General features: G+C 37.6%; 1 protein-coding gene across 6 annotated transcripts in view; it reads right to left on the reverse strand.

Annotated features, from left to right (window-relative positions):
• HELZ (helicase with zinc finger) overlaps nt 1-20,609 on the reverse strand; it is an 87,728-nt gene that overhangs the window by 52,628 nt on the left and 14,491 nt on the right. For 3 of the 6 annotated variants that reach the window (XM_061455277.1, XM_061455278.1, XM_061455276.1), the window contains exons 2-11: nt 18,004-18,231; nt 16,198-16,234; nt 12,713-12,837; nt 10,236-10,292; nt 9,378-9,426; nt 8,894-8,969; nt 5,820-6,018; nt 4,621-4,728; nt 3,823-4,120; nt 266-533 (exon numbers count right to left, since the gene is read on the reverse strand). In XM_061455277.1, the coding sequence (XP_061311261.1) occupies nt 266-533; nt 3,823-4,120; nt 4,621-4,728; nt 5,820-6,018; nt 8,894-8,969; nt 9,378-9,426; nt 10,236-10,292; nt 12,713-12,837; nt 16,198-16,234; nt 18,004-18,213 (1,427 nt within the window). In that variant the 5' untranslated portion in view covers nt 18,214-18,231. The remainder of the gene's footprint in view (nt 1-265; nt 534-3,822; nt 4,121-4,620; nt 4,729-5,819; nt 6,019-8,893; nt 8,970-9,377; nt 9,427-10,235; nt 10,293-12,712; nt 12,838-16,197; nt 16,235-18,003; nt 18,232-20,609) is intronic. The other 3 variants (XM_061455279.1, XM_061455280.1, XM_061455281.1) reach the window with 2 other exon arrangements.

Genomic DNA, 20,609 nt, shown 5'->3' on the forward strand with positions numbered 1-20,609 from the left:
AGAGACAAAAATCTCTAAAAAAAAAAAAATTATTATCCAGACATTAACACAACATTCCTGTTTGGTGCCTCCACAGAGGCACTAATACATACTGTTTGTTTTAAATTAGTTACTATTTCCAGACTCGGACTCAAATTCATTTCAAAGAACCAGGAAAACTCAGTACCTTAACCAAGCACGTAGATTTAATGACAAAAGTTGCCATCCTCATTTCAACAGGACACCAAGAAATATCGAAGAAATAAGTTATAAAGGTATCACTTACTTGCTAACTTCCTTATACTGTGCTATTTCCTCAATATAAAGGAGGTCATGGAGCCGTGACTGATAGTTGGTCTTGGTCAATGATTTGTCCAGGACAGATTGTGTAAATAACTGGTCAGCAGACAGAGGGATTTGGTATCTGGAAAGAAGGCTCTTCTCCAATTCAGTAGTTTCATTAGGCTCAAATTCTACAATAGTCTTAGAAGTAGAATCCCAACGCTTAGCTGTGGTTAGTAGCTGTTGCCGTGCATGCATCAGGTATTCAAGATCTAGATGTAGACACATAACAGGGAAAGGAAGTAAGTTCAAACTCCATTTGTGCTTGGGTTTGATTTAAAAATAAGTAAGCTCTACTGAAAACAATCCTGTTAGAGACAATGAATGAAATGTAGGTAAAAGTCTCCTCTGCTTACAACAGCTTTAGTAAGTTCATTGTTGGTACTTACCATCCCTGTTTTTCAGGTATATACAAAGAATAAGCAGGGTCTCAAACAATATCATAAAATATTCTATAGATAGGAAATCAAATTAATATAGACAAAGAAGGAAAGCACTTATATTTTAATAATCACAAGCTACTTTGAAGGACTTGGCATCACAATGTGCTTTCAAAGCCTAATGGCAACAACATCTCACTTCAAAAATATAAAGGAGTGAAGAACCTTACAATATATACTATAAAATTTAGAAGGTAATAAAATCAAACTGATAAAACTAGCTGGTCAGGGATCATTGAATTTGCGAGTGTGAAAGCCTTTAAAAAAAGGCTGCAGACAGCTTTATTCTATAGCTGAATTGAGTTTGCTAGGCAAAACTTTGGCAATGTAACCTAACATATATATATAGTTAAATACAAAGTTAGTAAAATAAAAGGAAAATAATTTTTCAGTATATCCTCATTTCAGAGACCACATAGCTTAAATGAGTAGCAGACAAACAAGCATTGTCTACAGCCACCCAAAATATATCCATTAACACCACAAAAACACTATGACAACAGTGCATCAGTTAACAAAATTGCAGTTAAATTGCAGAGCTGGAAATATTTGGCATTTCTAGTGAGGCTATGATATCTTAATGTATTATGTCTGAATAAGATTTAAGATGGGTATCCAGGATATCACACCAACGCTGAAAAATGTGCAAAAAAGACATTTTCAAATTCAAATTAGATACTTAACATCGTCTTGGCTGTCTTTATTCTAAGTAGAAGGAAACCAGCATTTTAGGCAAAGAAATCTTAGCTTGACTACAGCTACAGGAATGTAGTTTATTTTACTAATCTCATGTGTTCATCAACAAGCCACACTTAAATATTTACCTCGAGCTTGAACCATGGTAGTTGTATGGCAAGAAAAAGTCTACGTTTGTGTGGCTTCTGTGTTTGAAATCATTTTACCGTAACTGATTTCTCATACTAACCATACCTCAGTCAAAAAGCTCAGTAATTATGCTGGGATGGAGTCCTTGTTTGCTGGAATGACAGCCATTTAATTTCCAGTACTTGAGAGGCTTCCACTGGAAGCCTGACACAAACAGTTCCTGGCACAGATTGTGCATACCGTGACCCTTTCTTAAAGAGCATTTTGTACATTCTCAGAGCACAGAAAGCTTCTCCGAGTTCTTTTTTTTCTTTTCTTTTTTCCCCTGGCAAATAAAGATTTCAAAATGCATAAAGGAAGCTCCTCCATTAAAATATTTTAACATTGACCTTTCTTTCCTTTTTAGGTAACTGGACAGGACCCTGAATTACATGGAACTATAGAGACTTCTTTTGCTGTTTGAAAAGCACTTCCGTGAGATCCCAATTCATATATACTAAAAGAAACAACGGAATTGGACACACATCCAACAGTTATCCCTTTCACTTGCCTGCTTACACATTTCTTAGATTAGCTTAGCAAAAAGCTCAGAATATTCTCCCTACATTTATCTGTAAAGCACCCAGCACTCTTTCCATTTGAAACAAATATTAGTAAGAACCTGCTTGAAGACTTCAGTATCCCTCTGCACACAGACAAGCAGTATGTGAAAAGGAAGTATCAGTATCTAATGCTAGAGTGCTATTTCAACTTCATCCACCGCTTTCATATGGACTTGACTATTCCTTGGATCTCTTTGGTTAGTAATTTAAGCCAACAAGGACCCAGACCACAGACTGGTTTGACAGTAACTCTGACTGTTACGGCTTGGTTCTCTTGATCTTAAACAGGTTTACAATAAAAGGACATGTATTCTCCACAAACTCAATGTCTTTGGAAGCCTGTCAGCTGTGGTTACCCACATCTTTAAATGGAGACCATATAATAGTTCCCGAAAAGACCACAGCCTTGCTTCTAAGCAGTTTCACATTCGCAATGCAATGTCCTCAGCTTCAAGAGACATTACAGCTTGTACGGTCTTCCTGCTCTTGGCTACAAGTACTTGGGTCATCTGAAAGATCAGTTCATGATCTTTGGTATTTGCTATTTATAGTTTCTTTTTGTTAATGTTGCAAATGTTAGCCTGTTCTTGAAAATAGACGCCAGAACAGAAAACCACTATTTTCTTAGTTACATCTTTTTTCCTTCTTTTTCCTGCTTAGACCCCGGTGCTACAGTTCTGCTTCTTTTGTGTTTTTATCTCTCAAGATCTCATTAAAAACTACCACACTATTCCACCCCCTTGCTTGCTGCCAAGTGACACAGTGACCTACATTTAGCTCTCTTTACCTTTTAACCATAAATCAAAGTACTTCCTTCTTTTTTGCACCTCTTCAAACATCTTTCAATTCACTGACATCTTCCTGATAAGAGTTATTTCAGGTTTGAACTGAGAGGCACTCATCAGTTTCATAAACAGAATACAACCCTTACAGTAACATAGAGTCCAGGGTTTTTTTTCTTGCAACACATGCAAAAATAAAGTTACACTTCCTTTATATTTTCAACATTTATGTCAACAGCAACTCACTGAGTTACAAGTCTACACTTTCCCTCTTGCTTTTGACAACCCTAGTCAGATATCAGAAGGGGAGGGAAATAAACCAAACAAAAACCCCACACACAACTCAAATAGTCTGCTTAAACTAATGAAAGAATTACCAGGTGTTTTCTTACACAGAAACACTTCATCTCTTTAGCAACCTTTTTCTATGTTTTTAACATTTTCATCAGTACAAGAACAATTATAAACACTTAAACACTTAAACTTCCAGTGCTGCCTTCAGACATAGAATCATATAATAGTTAGGATTGGAGAGGACCTTAATCATCTAGTTCCAACCCTCCTGCCATGGACAGGGATACATCAAAATGGTTTATAAAATATACCAAACCAGAAATTCCCATCATTTTGTCAAGATTTAGGAGCCATAACAGTCATACTCTAGTCATCTGCCTTATTTACACCCTCTGAAGCTTTTGTCTACTATTTATATTCACACACATGATGAACATAAGATACAGTGAAACATATTCATTAGCTGTTAATACAGATGCTGTTCTGCCCGTAACTGCAAAAGAGAAGACAACAGCATGAAATGTTTCTCTATTCCAAATAGAATTTTTAATACATTACCTTCAGTTGAAGCAGCATCAATCATTACTCGTTGCATGAGGACTGGCTCTAATCCAAAGTCAAACACAACAGTTTGGCGAAAAGTTCCAAAGATTTCTGTGTTAAATGCTATACTGACTTTGTATATATAATGATCTATTCCATTCTGGACCATCTTTCCTCCTATCCATTCCTGACAGTTTTCTGGAACTTCCTGGGACACCTGGGTAGTGCTGTCTCCAGCAGATATTGCAACGATACTAAAATGTGGGCGATGGGCATCGTAAAGCAATGCCACTCGATACAGCATTCTTGCAGGCTATAAAGAAAAAGGCAGAGGTTGAAATGACAGCACACGAGAAACCTGAAATTATTTCAGGACTATAATCACATGCAATCAGATAACAAGAGCTTATAAGAACTTCAGATTCCCAGAGCAGATAGGAGTCCTGCCTACTTTCCAGAAACCTGGCCAGTCACAGAATCACAGAATCCCAAGGGTTGGAAGGGACCTCAAAAGATCATCTAGTCCAACCCCCCTGCAAGAGCAGGGTAACCTAGAGTACATCACACAGGAACTTGTCCAGGCGGGCCTTGAATATCTCCAATGTGGAAGACTCCACAACCCCCCTGGGCAACCTGTTCCAGTGCTCTCAGTACATGATCACCAGAGTTGCTGGGAAGACAGAGAGAAGGGATGGTGCTAGGAAGTTTCTCTCTTTTAAGAGGAATTATGCAATTGGAAACTTAATAACATAAAAGTTTATGGGTTACATTCTAGTTATTACAGACTCATTTTCAAAAGATAAGTAGTCCTACCTTGCAAGTGAGAGCAAATGTCCATGTCTGATGGGACTTTTTGGTTGTGACAGTTACCGATAGCTCAGGATTATGTTCTACTCTCACTCCTTCTACACATTCACTAAGCTAGATTAAAACAAAAGAAGATAATGTTAAACTTCTACAGGTAGTATCAAAATAAAAATAATCAGAGAAAGGTAGTAATTTTTAATAGGAAATGGAAAAAAATGGTTTCCTACCTATCTACTTGAAGGATTGATGCAAGTCCTGTGAAGTGACTTTCACATTAATGAAAGTAAGTGCTAATTCAGAGAGACAAGCAAGCCAAATCTGCTAGGTCATACTATGTAAGTGAAGAATGTAACCATTTAAGGACAATTAACTGCAGGACTTGACTTTCAAAAACCAGCTTAATTGTAAACGTTTAAAGCAGAACAAGATTTGGTTTGGAAAGAAGGATCTAATAAAACAAGGCTCGAAGACTTCAATTTCCAGAAAACCCCGATCTCATGACATCAATAAGACTACCAGAGACACCAGGAAACTAGAATGAGGCTTTCTACTCATTAATGGACTTTGCAGAAAGTCTGCTCTTCCTGGATTTTAATCAACAATAGATGGACTGAAAACTCCTTAGGGTCACTGGTGAGTAGAGCTGGTCCAATGCGACAAAAACTTCCTTTGGTATTCCAAATGGCTGCTAAGTTTGATCATATCCATATCCCACACTCTGGTATACAAACTGTTTTAAACATTTTGGGGATTGGCTGCTCTACATACAACTGCCTGCAGCTGCAACAAAGAAAAGGAGCCATGCCCAAGCAAGAGTATTCTCCATCAAGCCTTGCCATTTATTGTTCCCAGTTTAGTAAGTTCTGCCATCTAGTCAAGGAACAGGAACAATACCATGAGACTTGGCTGACCCACCGTGCACTGGGAAGAGTAAATATGCAAAATTAATGAGCTGCAATTAACCTACAAGCTGTAATTCACACACTCTACTGAATTCCTGAAAAGAATGAGTACACTTGCAGATATCAGCTTAAGTCTCTGGTATCTTTGCAAAAAGACACAGGGCAGGATGGAAAGGGGAGCAAATCGGTTGGACGCTTTCTTGGTAAGGAGAAATTCAACCAGCTCTGATATTAACTGCCAAAACCAGGCACATCTGTTAGTTTTAAATATGAGCACATAGGGAAGCAGTATATTTTCCTTACCACTTTCTCAGGAGATAACGAGTTCATCCATTTCTCAATCAAGGTTTCCATATAACTGCCCGAACACTGCTTGTTTTCCTTCTGCTGTTTTAATCTGATCAAGCGGGACGCATATCGTTTCTGCCATTCTGTTAGCTCTTCCTGGGAATGTGCTGAAGTACACTGTGCACCGTACCTGCAGATCCCTTGCTCTAAAAATCTACATAAAATAGGAAACACGATTAAGACTTAAAACTTCTTGTCTCCAATTAAAAAAAACAAACAAAATTACCAAAATTATACTTTTCAAGCTTCTTTAAGTCTCTCTCGCAGAACTGAAGGCAGTTTAGTTCACATGAACTAATCTGGAGATATATATATATAAATATATATATGTACCCAGCATTTTGGAAGAGAGGCAGCAGCCTCTCGTGCACTGAAGCCTGGAAGAGTATATCAGATTTCTTTTAAATGTAGGGGACAGATGTCTTCTTAAGAAATCTCCAGCTTCAACGAGGAAAGAATCAAGGGCACAGCAATTAACACAATGAGATCACGGACTACCCCTGAAATGACTAGACCCGGTATTAATATGAATAAAACACTGTTCATCAGGAGCAAAGGGAAGATACAACATGAGTTCCTCCAATAGTTATGTTATTAGCTGATAAATACTCATTCAGCAGTTTTTCCTAGAGCAACAGTGACATCACATGGTCCTTTCTACTAAATACACCTACACACACATCACCTCTCAAGGAAAAGGTTTAATCCTCTTCTTTGCAAAGGGTGTATCAGACCAAAAGGATCTATTTTTTGCAGAGGTAAAGGATTTGTTCAAGTATTACATTTTTAATTTAATGGCATGTGCTAATGCATCATTCCAAGCACTTATACACATTTAAGCATTCCAGTTCTCAGGATTTATTGCAAGTCTGGGCAAATGCCTCTAACTTGGGAACGATTTTTCTAATTAAACTTTGTATTAAAATTATAAAACAGCAGCAGCTGCACCTTCAGCATTCTTCAAAACTGAACCACTTAAAAAACAGATGACAAAATGAAGAATAAAATGGGAGGGGTAACTTCTGACAGTTCTAAGAGAGCAGTGGATATACAGAATTAACACCAGGCCAGGAATCTGATTTATTTGTTTTGCATAAGGAGACTATACAGAATTAATTTAAGCATCACATTTATTACAAATAAAGTCAGGCAGGATGGCCTCTGTCAGGATGTTAAGTTTATAGAAAGTTGGTAGACACACCTGTACTTAAATTTCATGTGGATATCTATGTATATAATTACACTAAGAATCTCTTCCTACAGTGGTGAGTTACCATACAAAAAAGAAATGATGCACCAAGAATCATACAGCAAGTCAGGACCCCACATCATTGATGAAGACAGCAGAAGGGGACCAGTGAGTGCATAACCTTTCCATAGTAAATGCATTATGTAATGCAACATGAATTAGAATGTGAACTTTGAGCTATGCTGACAAAAAACAAATAACACCTGACTGTGGTGTGAAAAACTTGCAGCAAAATTACCTGGATATCTAGGCCACCCTTGTATCAGTGGTTATCATTTGGCATATACTCTTCCTTTAAGAACTGTTTAAGTATTTAAAGGTTTGCATGCCCAAATTGCAAGTAAAATAGCATGATATATATCATGATGTCACTAAAGGTGTTCTAAAGCTATACTCCTTATTCTGAATTAAAATATTTTCGTTTTCAGTATTTTTATTGTAAATTTTCCAATTCACCCCTGCATTAGTATGCTAAAGTACAATTACGATTTTCATGGCCCAAAGTAAATAGAGGGCAAGCATAAAAAATTGTTGACCTGTTCTTATTATGAGGTTTAAAATCAAGTGGTTTTCCTTTTCATTATTTAACTGGAAAGCATATTACCTTAGCATTCGTCATCATTATGCAAGTTTTCCACATTCTCATTGTTCATATTTTTAACAGGCACTATTTTTTCCTCATTTTTAGTTTCTTATTTAATACCTCCTGCAATTCCACAGCTTCATTATCTAGAATAAATATGCTGTACTCCCACAGCTTTACAGCACACAGGAGGAAAACAAACCACAGCTTCAAGAATTCTTATTCAGTATCTGTAACTGCCTCCTCATAAGGAACTAAATTTCATGGTCAGAATGATACGGTCCACATGGATTTGCTGAGTAAGGCACATCCTTCTCACTGCAAGGGTTAACAGTGTGCATAAAGCTAATTACAGCTTCAGTGGAAAAATGTTTCAGAGCAAGGGCTGGTATGGATGTTACTCAACAGAAACATGGTATAGATGCTACTCAACAGACAATCATCAGGAACTAGAAACTGTAAATATCTGCTTTTTCAAAAGTGCTGAATATGCACCAGATATCATAAAAGCCAGGAAGAGATGCCAACACTTAACACCTCTAGAAAATCACGCCAAAAAATAGCCCAAATTCAGCAATTCAGTTGTGTCATTTAAAAACCAAGTCAGATTCTTGCTGATGTTTCTAAAATAACTTATTTGCATCAGTTACATGTATTGCAGAATCAAGTGCATACTGATGGTTCCTCCCCATCTATATTAATACAGTTTTATTCAAATATTGACAATTAATAACGCAAACTACAGGCAATATTGACTTGACAACTGAAAAAGACAAGGAGGAGAAACTCCAACAGAAGCCACCAGATTTTGAGCGAAGTAACTCCATGTATTTCAGCTTATGCAGAATGGAATTAATGAGATCTGGAGGAAAGTTCTACAAACACTTTTTTCATCTGGAGACAAAGCACATCTATCAACAAAGCCTACTTATTTTATCACAAATAAGAAAAGGGAAGAGAAGAAGACACATGCTGACCTGTCACTAGAAAAATGGCCCTCAAACCACACTCTTCCATTTTATAAACTGAAGCACTTCCAGATAAACTGATCCTTCAAAAAATATCTGTGAACACATCAACTCTTGTTCTAACAAGCACTTTCATTTTCCTGACCTCTTAATCATTCTGTCAGCAGCTAAGTAACAGAAGAAACGTTACAGTCCCTTGGAGAATGGCAATATAAAGCAATGACTTTACCTTTTACATAGTGTATATTCTTCACTGCTTGTGACTCCCCGGGGTGGAGGGCGGAAGTGCCAGCCATCCCGGGACCCTGCAGAGGAGGCAAGACTTTGGTTACTTCTCTAATTGCCAGTGAGTCAGATAGTAACTGTCTCTAAACTCCAACCCAAAATGTATTTGTCCACAAGGCAAAATTATCCACCAACAATTAAGTTTCAATCCTAACAAATTAACGTAGACAAAGGTCCAAAGGTTATGAAGGCAATTTTCTAACAATGTGCAGTATAGAGCATGCTGTGATAGAGCACTTCTAGCAGTAAATAGAAACTTCTGCCTCCAAATTCAGTCAGTGATGAGGTAATTCTACCTCAACCCCAAGGGCTCATCATGATAGTCAAGCCCCCTTTTTGTTTTTTGATTACTATGCAGTGCTGAGTACTCAGCAGAATCCAAGTCTTCTCACTACAAAATAAAGCAGTGTTAGAACTGAGTTACATACCTTCTTCTAAATCTTCTACATGATATCCTGATGGTACTTTACCAGCTGCCTACAATTATATAAAAAAAACCCCACAGTTATAAAGGAACACAGAAAAATATCATCAACAAGAACCACTCTGGCTTCTCTGCTGTCAAAACGTGTTTCAGAACAACCAATACAGAAATATTATCAGAAGTCTGAAATCACTTTCAGTCATAAACATAAATTTCATATTAACCTAATTGGATTGCAGCCACTGATAAAAGGAATTCTGACAGGAACACCAAGTGTAGTCATTGCTATATGAAAATCTGAGAGATTTTTACAAGTCTAAATTCCACCCTGTGATCATTTCAATGTGGCCTGCAGTGAAGCTTTTAAAAGGCCACAAGTCTGAACTGTATTAAGATGTCTTTCAGCTTTAAATCTACACTAAAAATAAAGCCCATATCAATGACAAAGCACTGGGGGGCTGGGGCGAGAGGAAGTGGCAATTTAATCAGTAGAAATGACAGATTAACCCCTAATACAAAAAAAAGGTGACTGAGCGGGCACTGTGTCATGTTTATTATTTCAGAATCATTTCCAACATAGAAAAATACAATAAATACATAAATAATGCAGATCTAAATGCTTTGAATTCTTTCTGCTTTCTACTTCAAGAAAGTCAACAACATATTAGCAACTTCCTCTACTTTCTCATGGATCATGCAAGATTGTGATGAAGGCTCCTGGATAGGTAGGTGGTAAAGTCCAAGAGACCAGTGGAAACACTGCTGTTTGAACCAGTATGTTCACACTGAGCCTGGATCTCCTGGGGCTTTCAGCTTTTTCAGGTACTGCTCATTAGTTTTCCACTAATATGCTCATTATTACCTCCGTTTCAGCAAGAAGTGTTTTCAGTCGTGTCAGATCTTTAGTTACCATCCCGTTCTGGTGGGGGGAGAAAGAATATTAATACTTCAAACAAATGTTAACATGCATTAAACCACAGCAACTAAGTTCATTCCCCCCCACCACCACAGAGAAGGGCGAGAAGGAAAAATGAGTTTGACTTGGAAAGCACAATTATAAATGACCTACTACATAACACTGAGCAAACATCAGAGTGAAAAAGGGGATTCTACAATGGCCAAAACCAGCACTAGACTTACGGGAAGTATCAATACAGGTCAATGCAGGAGAGCAGAGTGTTCAGAGCAACTTGGGAGAATAAAAAGTTTCTCAGGAAGTTCAGCTGCCACTCAAGACAAATATTAATAGCTACAGTATTTATTGATTGCTACCCTGCAGAGCAGTACTCTACATGCAGAGTAGCCATGGACAAGGTCTCAGGAGATCTGCGCTCTGTCATCAGCTTGAGCTGCTGGCCTGCTGGGTGACCTTAGGCAGGTCACTTCACCTCTCCATGCCCCAGTTTCCAATCTGCAAAACGGGGACAGTGATACTGACTGTCTTCACAGAGCACTTTGTAAGCTACTACTGGAAAGCACTATACATGAACTGTATGCTACGGTTACTGAAATGCTTTGGCTCTAAAGTAATACAATAAAGTTTCACTGTAGTTGCAGTGATGGATCCCTTTCTTCTTAAGGACGCACTTTACAAACTACTAGTTTCTACAGTTTCATAACTCTTTCTGCTCTGATGTAGACTAAATGATTTTCAGAGTTTTCACTAAAAAGCAAGGATTAGCCATGTAACTAAAAGTAACTGCATATTCATATTGCATGTGAAGTAAAAATCCTTCAAAACTGAGTTTATCTGAAATATGTAGCTAAGTGTAATGACTTCACACACAAGTAAGCCAAAACTTTGATTAAAGGAAGCCAGAGCTGTGGTTTTTATTTCAGTCATCTCTTACAGAAACTTAATTAAGTGCTAGCACATTTGTTAGACTTTTGATTGTGCTACTGAGGAGTAGAAATTGCTCTTTGCTGAAAACTTACAAACTCAACAATTCTCACATTTAGGCTTTTTGCAAACTGATTTTTTACTTCTTCAGCAGACAGCTGCAAATTCAGCTTAAACATATTAGAGGATAAAATGTTAACACGAATCACTCTCTTAAGTCACTGGGGAGGAAACTGGATGGATTCCAACCCTTCAATAAATTCATTCCAAAACTGACTTTCATTTCTTCTCTCATACAATGGCACGAGTCAGTAAATCAGTTGCTGATTTTAATATTCCTACTGAAAACAACTGTGTCTTACAACCTAAAGCCTGTAAAAACCTCTCAAATTCTGCTTTCGGACAACACTCTGGAATTGGAGGCTAAGTAACTTTATTTGCACAAGAGCTCTAAACAAGGGCACTATACACTTCCTGTGATAGGGAGCTTCTGGCTATTTTACTGGGTTTTCCCTGCAGGCAAGTTTCTTTTGACCTCACCAGGAATTTTTCAATGAAGCATTTTTTCATTAGAAAACATGAGCTAAACAAAGTAAAACCCCTTTTCTTTATGTAAAAATAGCCAATGGCAGGGGGGGAAGGGAATTCAGGATACATACCAGACAAACAGAACTGCCTCTTAGAAACAACCTCTTGATTAAGTTAAGCACTAAGGTATAAGAGACATGATCCAATTTCAAGGTAATAGGCTCTCCTACCACAGTTTCTGATGTCACTTAGACATTCCTCATGGTCTGACCAGAGGAATGCTCGTCTGTGCTATAATATAACCACATTTCTGGATTTAGCATCACCAGCAGTTCATGGTGACAAACTGCATGCTATTTAATCTAGATTACAGAAATAAAAAGGACACTATCCTGTGAAGACTGTCCTTAATTGTTCCCATATGAGTAGTCACATGAGTCACAACAGTTACTAACTGAATGGGGTTAAAAGCATCCTTACATGTTTTCACAGTTGAAGGGTAAGATAGAAGCTTTGAACTCAAACCTTTATCTTCATCTGGAAATACACAGGTCTGGGTTTTTTTCTGAAAGGCTTTTCATGCTCTCTTACAACTTATCATGTGCTAGTTATTTAAAAGTCCTATCAATCACTTTTCTGCTTAAAACCATATGACGTTAGGTGCAACTTTAACAAAGTAAGCAACAGTTTGAGATTTACATTATTCTAGTCAGTCCCATAAATACAAAAATTCTTTTGTATTCCCTGAGGATTCAGGCCAGCAACCAAGAATCAACACCTCTAAAACAGTGCTAATGCAACAGCCGAGGTATCCTGCTGAAATATGTGTGCCCATACACTTAATTATTGTGGTTTTCATACAATTCATTTTAGCTGCAGCCTTACAGAAGTTCATTATTACACACATTGTTTAAAAAAAGTAAATACAAAACTGCATTTTAAATTATACAGATTGCAACAAACCCACTTACCAGTGATTCACCCATCAGTGATTTGGAAAGAACATTAGACACAATTTGCAGCTTCCCTTTAAGATGCATGCAGCAGAGCACTGCACGGAAAGATCCATCTCCCTTGGCCAGCCCCTCTCCCAGCACTGCAACACAAATCAGCAGCTATTAGCTTCATCACAGTATACATTTAATTAAACTATATACAGTTTTCCTTCATCTTTAACATGAAAATAAAGTCTGAAACTTGGGTTGACCTATGGCTTCTTGGGAAGAAAAGTCTTGGATTAAAGTAAGTATTACTTGTTCTTGTCTAATATTAACTTGAAGCTTGTCTCCCACCATCTAAGAAAAGCTGTACAAGCTGTACATGAGCTCAAAAAAGGCTGTCATGTTTACATGCTAAAATAGACAAAAATTAAATATGGGAAGGTTAAATTCAAATATCTGACACACACACAAAGAACCTCCTCTTCACAGAAAGGGTAAAAAATAAATAGCAACCAACAACCTCTCAGTAACACAAACATGCTCAGGAAGATCCATTCATGCCCACAAAAAAACATGCCCTGTCGTTTCCAAATATAGCTAACCTCCTCGTGGTCAATTCCTGCGACTTTAAAAGGGCTTTTATTCACTTACACTGTAAAGTGCAGGATATAGGAACGATTGTTTGAGTCTAGAAATTTACAGGCTCTGTGTAACAGAAAACTTTCCTCATGCTTTCTAGCACTGGATCAGATAGCTGCCAAACAGACACTTTCATTGACACTTGCAACAGTGAAAGGATTTATTTCACGATATAGACGTGCTTCAGACAAGCAGGAATAACACTTAATCATATATATTACCTGTCCAGAAAATGAAATGCCAGAGTGACTAAAAAGCTAGTAAGCTAAGCATGTGAGTTGAAAAGAAGGCTGGACAGTTGTTTAAAATTACAGAATTATAACATATATTACTGTTATTGCAGGCAACATCAATGTCTGTGTTCATACCACTACTCATGCAGATGCAAACAACTCCTGTCAATGCTAACAGGAATTTTACATTCACCATAACTTCAGGATTACATCTGAGAATAATAAATCAAAACTCCTCACTCAACAGCCGCTCGCACCATTAACACAAAGGGCAAGAAAAAACAGTCCCGCAAAACAGTTACATAAAAACAACTCAGCATCCCTTCAGAATGAAACGGTAACTAAACCCTGTCTCTAAAGTTCCTCAAAGATCAGTCTGAATTCACCACTCTGACGATACTGACCACGTTTCCAAAAATAGAGCTTACTTCCCAAATCAGAAGGAGCCGCGCCAGAAATAGCTTTAACATGTCTGACAGTTTGCTATTTTAACCTCGAAGACTGGATGTCCAATTACGATCTTTCGTATCATTAACTGCACAGGATCACCAAGCTAAAACATACAGTTGCACATAAAAACTTACACAACACATCGACCAGTATCTTTTGGTAAAGATTTGTGGAATAATTTAATGGATTACAAAGTACCATCATTCCTTGTAACGCTACAAGCAGCACACTGTAAAGAACTTTTATTTCTATAGTTATTTCAAATGTACTTATCATGCAGATTAAAATAAAACACTGTCACAGGTATGCAACATGTCAAGTCTTGTAAAAAGACAGAACAGCAGCTTGAATAAAACTGTCTATCTAAGAAAAAAAATAGTATCAAGGAAGTGAGAGTATCAAGTAGTCCATGCTAAGGTTGTTTTTAACCAAGGATATTTCAAACATAAAACTAAAACTAAGACCCTCCAGGATCACAAATGCAGATACTCTAAACTGTCAGATGCTGGGCTACAATTGGTAACAGCACATCCTAGGGAACCCCAACCAACTAGTTCATTCATATAGTCATAAAAATACAATGCGTGTGTATACAAAAATACACACACAAACCATTTTCATACACATACATAAATGTGACATTAATAAGTTGAAAAATATCCTCTGGTTTAGATGTGGAAAACATATTTGCAGAACATGCTGGCATGAATTAAAGAAATTAACATTAAACCGGATGATATTCCTTTGTTACCTGCTATATTTGAAAGTTCTTTACTTAATTGGGAAAAAAAAGCAGACATCAGTGCTGCTCTTCCACCCACTTCTATGCCCATCCAGTGAGAGAAGAAAAATAGTTAACATGACAGTTTCTTTGATATCCTGATAACTGACACATATGCCAAGAAAAAGTTTCACAGATGGATGTCACCACTCTACCCCTATGACAAACCCATCAGACCTCATCAATGAGAGCCCTATTCATTAAACAGCATTCTCCCTCCTACCTCCTTTCACCTTCATTCATCTTTCCATGTGTGTGTCTCACTTTGATTTGCCATCGCAAAAGACAACTGTGAGGTTAGTCAGAATATTACACCCTTGGCAGAGATCAACAGTTAAAAGAAGCAGCTTAAAATAAAAAACCTCCAGAGTATTTTAAGCATGATACTGATTAAGTGACATTCAGCCTTTTTAAATCTGTTGAACTTTCATTTCACACCTACAAAAGCAAGAAGCAAGTTTACTTTTCTTAGTTATATTTTGTGGGCCTTCACAAGCAGGCTGCAGAGCCGCACAAATTCCCCAGACTTGAGCATCAATGAAGACAAATGTACTTAAAACCAAGCAAGCCACAGAAAAAAAAATCCCACACAACAAAACCCACACAAAACCAGAACGAACAATTTAAAGATCATCACTGCTAGCACACGAATGGCAGAACAGCGTATCAGTCTGTGTAACAAAGCTGCGGTTACTCTTTACAATTCAAGAGTAGTTAAGGAACTAACAACTGAAAGGTGAGATCTACCCACCTTCTCTTTACCAATCCAACTGATAAGCTCGGCTCCAATGCTTACCAAACTCTGCAGAGAGTTCTCAGCGAGTTTTGAGTCACTTGCATTATACATGGATAACAGAACATTAGGCAGGATGGTTAATTCCTTTAAAAACACCCTGACTGCACAAAGCAGTGAAATATGAAAGGCTCAACTTCAATGTGCCATATGCACATTTAGAAGCTTTAACAAATACGAATCAATGTAAGTACATCATCTTGATTTTCTCTGAATCAAGTCCCAAAATGCAAACCAAAATATCAACCACGTCCCCAGGAAGAAAGACAGAACCATCAGCTGTCTTTAACTTTACATGAATCCTAACACTAGCCGTTCATCCTACTAAATAGTATACTAAGTTATCTATTAGCCAAACACACCACTGTGCCAAAGACATGCATTTGAGTTCTGGTACTTCAATATGAGTTAGAAAATAGTGAGATCTCTCTAAAAAAGAGGAAAAAAAAAAAGAGAAAAAAAAAAGTAGAAAAAGTCTTATAAAGCAGACACATAATTTTAACTAGGAAAAAAAAAATCACTGTTAGCAGACTAACAAATCTGGGCATCAGTTTTCAAAATGCAGACAACTGAGTGCAATTTATAACACTATGGAATGAAAAAAAAGAAATAAGCATACCATGCCTACAGTCTTCATCTGCTTGCCCATACTTTTTCTGAAAGGTAAAACATGAGAAGTTTAAAGATGGCATCATTCCAGTTAGCACAAACAACGACATGCTTGAATTACAAGTGTCTTAAAGCGTTTTAGAATCCATTACCTCATCTTTTCCTGGGTGCAACATGTAAAGAACAGCAGTCACATGTCAAATGTAATATAATTAATTCTTAGAATGCTGACTTTTTCTGTTTCTCAGCAAATGGACATTTTAAGAGAGGAACACTAACGGGCAAAGTATATAGAATCATAGCATAGTTAGGGTTGGAAAGGACCTTAATATCATCTAGTTCCAACCCCCCATGTTGTATGTGTGTTTGTAGGTGGCTAACAACACCTAGGAAAGAAAAGGAAAACTGAACTTTCTTTTCTGGCCACTGCAATTCTTCTTTTAAGCTCACACCAACATGATGCTGCTGAAATCTGCAGGTCTTTTATTTCACTGTCCTATCAGTGGTGCTTTTAAATAATTGGTTCATTCAGTAAAACAAGGGGAAAAAATATTGAATTATTATTTTTTAGGCCTTCAAGTACCTGTAGAAACCCAAGTCTTTAAGAGAAAAGTTTTGATTACAAGTATCCTTCTAAAGCCCCTGAAGACTTACTGCAATAATGTCACTATGATGAACATTCAGATGGGCGCCTCACAGGATTTGTCAAGGCATCAAGGTCAGAAATGTCTTAAATACTGCTCAGCACATATCTGCATATTGGCCTATGCAAATGATTTTGAGAAGTCAAGTCCATAGTAACTTCCATTAAAAAAACAACTTTAGTTATTTCTGAATCTCTTCCCCGAGGGAGTTGTAAGATAGGTGACCTCTCCATTTAAGAGGTTTCCCAGCTCTTGCATAGTCCAATTCAGCTGTGTATTTAAAATACTCCCACATCAGATGGGCAAGATTTATTTTAGAGCTGCCCAGCAAGGTCTTACAACTTGGCCAAACTTTTTCCACTTGGGATGAAACTGTTCATATCCAGTACCTGAAGATCTGGGGTGGACAAAGCTCCTGTAAATCCATAATAATATTTCCAAAACACAAAGGTAAGGAAAAACGTAGGTTCATTAAGCAGGTTGTAAGGTTATTCTTAAGCACTGTAAAGTCCTTTCCCTTAAGAAACTGTAAGTCTCTGATGTTTTAAAGGAAGGACAGGAATTTGGCAATGGGATCACCTATAATTCAAGGTTAAGCCTCTTACCTTACATTTACAAACCTTTACAGACTCCAGTTTTCACACTTCCATTAAAATCCTGACAGAGCCTAAAAGTTACATCTTTCACAAGATATGCTCTAGTCTAGCTATGGAAAGCTGGTACTAAAGTCAGGTCTGTGTAAATGGAGCTAAATTAGGCGAGAACTGGCTACCTGAATTCTGGCAGTTTTGGGTGTTTAGGTTTGCAACCTTAATTTCACACTCTTTAAAGATAAGGTCATTGGTATGTAATTCAGCATAACTGTGCAAACATAATATCCTAAACCCAGACATTTTGCCTTCCTGGAATATATTTTTAGTTTCAGTATTTTTCTTCATTCTTTTAGAGAACTGTGATTCACACCCAAACTACTTAGAGGTCCCAGTCCTGAAAAACAAACAGATCAAGGAAAACTACAAGACAGAGGCCTCATATATGCTTTAGCAAGAGGGGTTTGTGGCAAACCAACATGCCAATCACAGGAAAAGTCTGAATTTTATTTAAATGTTGACGGTACAAGGTTTTCGATGTTATTTCCAGTTCACTAAATACTGTTAAAGAGTCACACTCACAAGTTGTAAAAAGGAAGCAATTCTATACAGAAGAGTCTCGATTTTGATGCGGTCGATTTCTGCCTGGCATGCCTCCGGGAGGTGAGCTGGGGGGTACTGGCTGAGGGAAAGGAGAGCCTCTGTGCAATGCTTCACTGCCACTTCATAATCCTGCTGCTTAAGAGATTCACATGCTTGTTCACATGACTTCTCTGGTCTTCTGTCTGCCATGACTCAGGGACAGAAATCCTAGAGTGGGGGCAGAGGGGACGATAAAATGTTGGTTAGCTGTATAATGGCAGTGACAACTTGCCAACCAACTTCCATTCCCATCTCAAGGTGCTGTATCACATCCCCTTCCTTTTATGCCACTCACATTTCCTATCCCAAGCTTTCTCACTAACTAATCTCTTCCCAGAGTTTTCTCCACTGCTCCCAGCTTTCAGCTTTGATTCTATTTCAAGAAGGCATTTAAACCCACTACCGATAGAGGCTTTTGGGTCTTTGCTTTGAAACTTACACAACTCATCCAAACTGCTCTTTCTCCAAGCCTGCAGCCATTTACTCCAAGACACCTTTCTCTCCAAAGCACTTCTCACCTACACTCGGGGAAGGAACCACGCTCTCTGGCTGGGTGAAGCACAATGGGGATAGACAAGGATGAATGAGAAAGAACAGGATCTCAACAGGAAATTGCTTTCCTCTTCCTTCAGCTGGTTTATTTCCATTTGTGTCTGAGAAAGACCTAGGTACCCCTGTCACACAAACACCTTAGTGCACAACTTCTTAAATAATCTTAAAGCACTTCTTTTTAGGCAGGAAAAAAAACTGAAAAGTTGTGATAAAGATCTGTATTCAAGGCAGACATTATCTACCAATAAACAGAGACAAATGGTTATCCACAATCTAATCCACCCGTAGAAAAGCAAAGCACTTCAATAATCCCTGTCTCCATTCTCCCTTCATTGATTTAAATATACAATACACATCCTTAGAGACATTGTACTTTGAAGCTGACTTCACAAAACTACATTCTCATAACTGAAAGAGGAAAAAATGGTAGAGTTCTCATTTTCAGTTTTAGCAAGCAGCAAACTAGCAGTATTTGCGATTATACATCAACTATCACGCCTGTGTCAAATAACTATCTTTAGCCCACTTCAAAAACTCGCTGCTAAAAAGATCCCTTATACTTGACATTTTTAGGTTTTTAACCAAACTAAGAGAAAGTCAGGAAGTTAATCTGAAGGTCAAATAAATGTAATTTCCTTATATGAAAAATCCCACCTCCTCATTAACAGATGCCAGAGCCAACAGACAGTAGAAATATAAATGAGACTTTACATATTTTAAACAACATAGAAGGGAAGAACGTATTCCCTTGCATTCTTAAATTCTGATTCAGTATCAATATGAAAACATAAAGGCATATTGATTTTTTCCAAGACAATTTTGATTTAAACCACCTTCCCTTTTACAACTTTTATACAGATTTCTTACGTACCACAATGTCTCTTCCCAAAAAATGGAGGAAGACAAGCATGAACATTTTGCAGTTATCCTGATACAAATCTGTGACATATGCCTCTTCCTTAATAATGGCATTGCAAAATATTACCTCATTCATCAGATATTTCTTTTTCTGCTAAAAATAAGCCCCCATTTTCAATTCGAATAGGAACAGGTAAGTAGGTTTTGCATTTCCATGCATATGAGTAATTCATTCATGGAGTAATTCCATTAACATCAAAGACACTCAGCTGGATCACTTAAGCACATATTTTCAATTATACAAATGTTAGGTATAAAAGCTGTTTATGTAAGGATGCTTTCTAGATACAACTAAAAATTACCCTGATTTCCACTTCAGTAACATTTTAGGCCACAGTGAATTTTACAAATCTAGGATTTGCTTCAATAGCAATACAACAGTTAATTGATGTTTTTCTCATGTACATTCTGTTTTCCTCCTAAGGGACTGAAAAGAGAGGGTTTCATGAACTCTGTTGTACTTTTGATTTCCTCACTTCCTGGCTGACATAAAACCAAAATTCCTTTGACCAAAAGTCTGAGCAGAGCTGCTGTGTTTATTCCCAAGGAACTGATTATACACAGATCCCATCCTAACTGACCTGGCCAGTGTAACTGAAGGCATTTGAAAGTGAAGTTACCCAGTCCTCCTTTTCCAACATGGCACTAAGTAAAAGAAACCCATGTTACTTATCAATTGGCTTATGCTAGCTGTTTCAATAAATATTGAACTAGTCTGTCTGAGGAGAAGCTGGATTTCACCCCCAGCAGGACTGCAAAGACCACGTAATGCCTGTGGTCAACTTGAAGACTTTGAAAGCACCTCATAGGAGGTAACTGATCCTAAGCAAAAACCTGTAGACTAAGTTAAGTGGAGCCAAGGAAAGTCAGGACCAGGCTGTTTGGGTAACTGGCTAAACTGTGTCACACTATTAGTATTTCTTAGTGTAATCACAAAACCCACTGAAGTTACAGTGCATGGGACACAGTGATAGAGAAGCAGTCCCTGCAGCCTAATTTTAGTTTGGTTTGTTTTAAATAAAATCTAATCATAACAAAGAAAACCAGTATGTGGACAACATATGGAAAATTATACA

Source organism: Pezoporus flaviventris, unplaced genomic scaffold, assembly GCF_033815535.1.
Source record: "Pezoporus flaviventris isolate CSIRO_AGI_PZ_B2104156 unplaced genomic scaffold, CSIRO_AGI_Pfla_v1 ptg000020l, whole genome shotgun sequence".
NCBI lineage: Eukaryota > Metazoa > Chordata > Aves > Psittaciformes > Psittacidae > Pezoporus > Pezoporus flaviventris.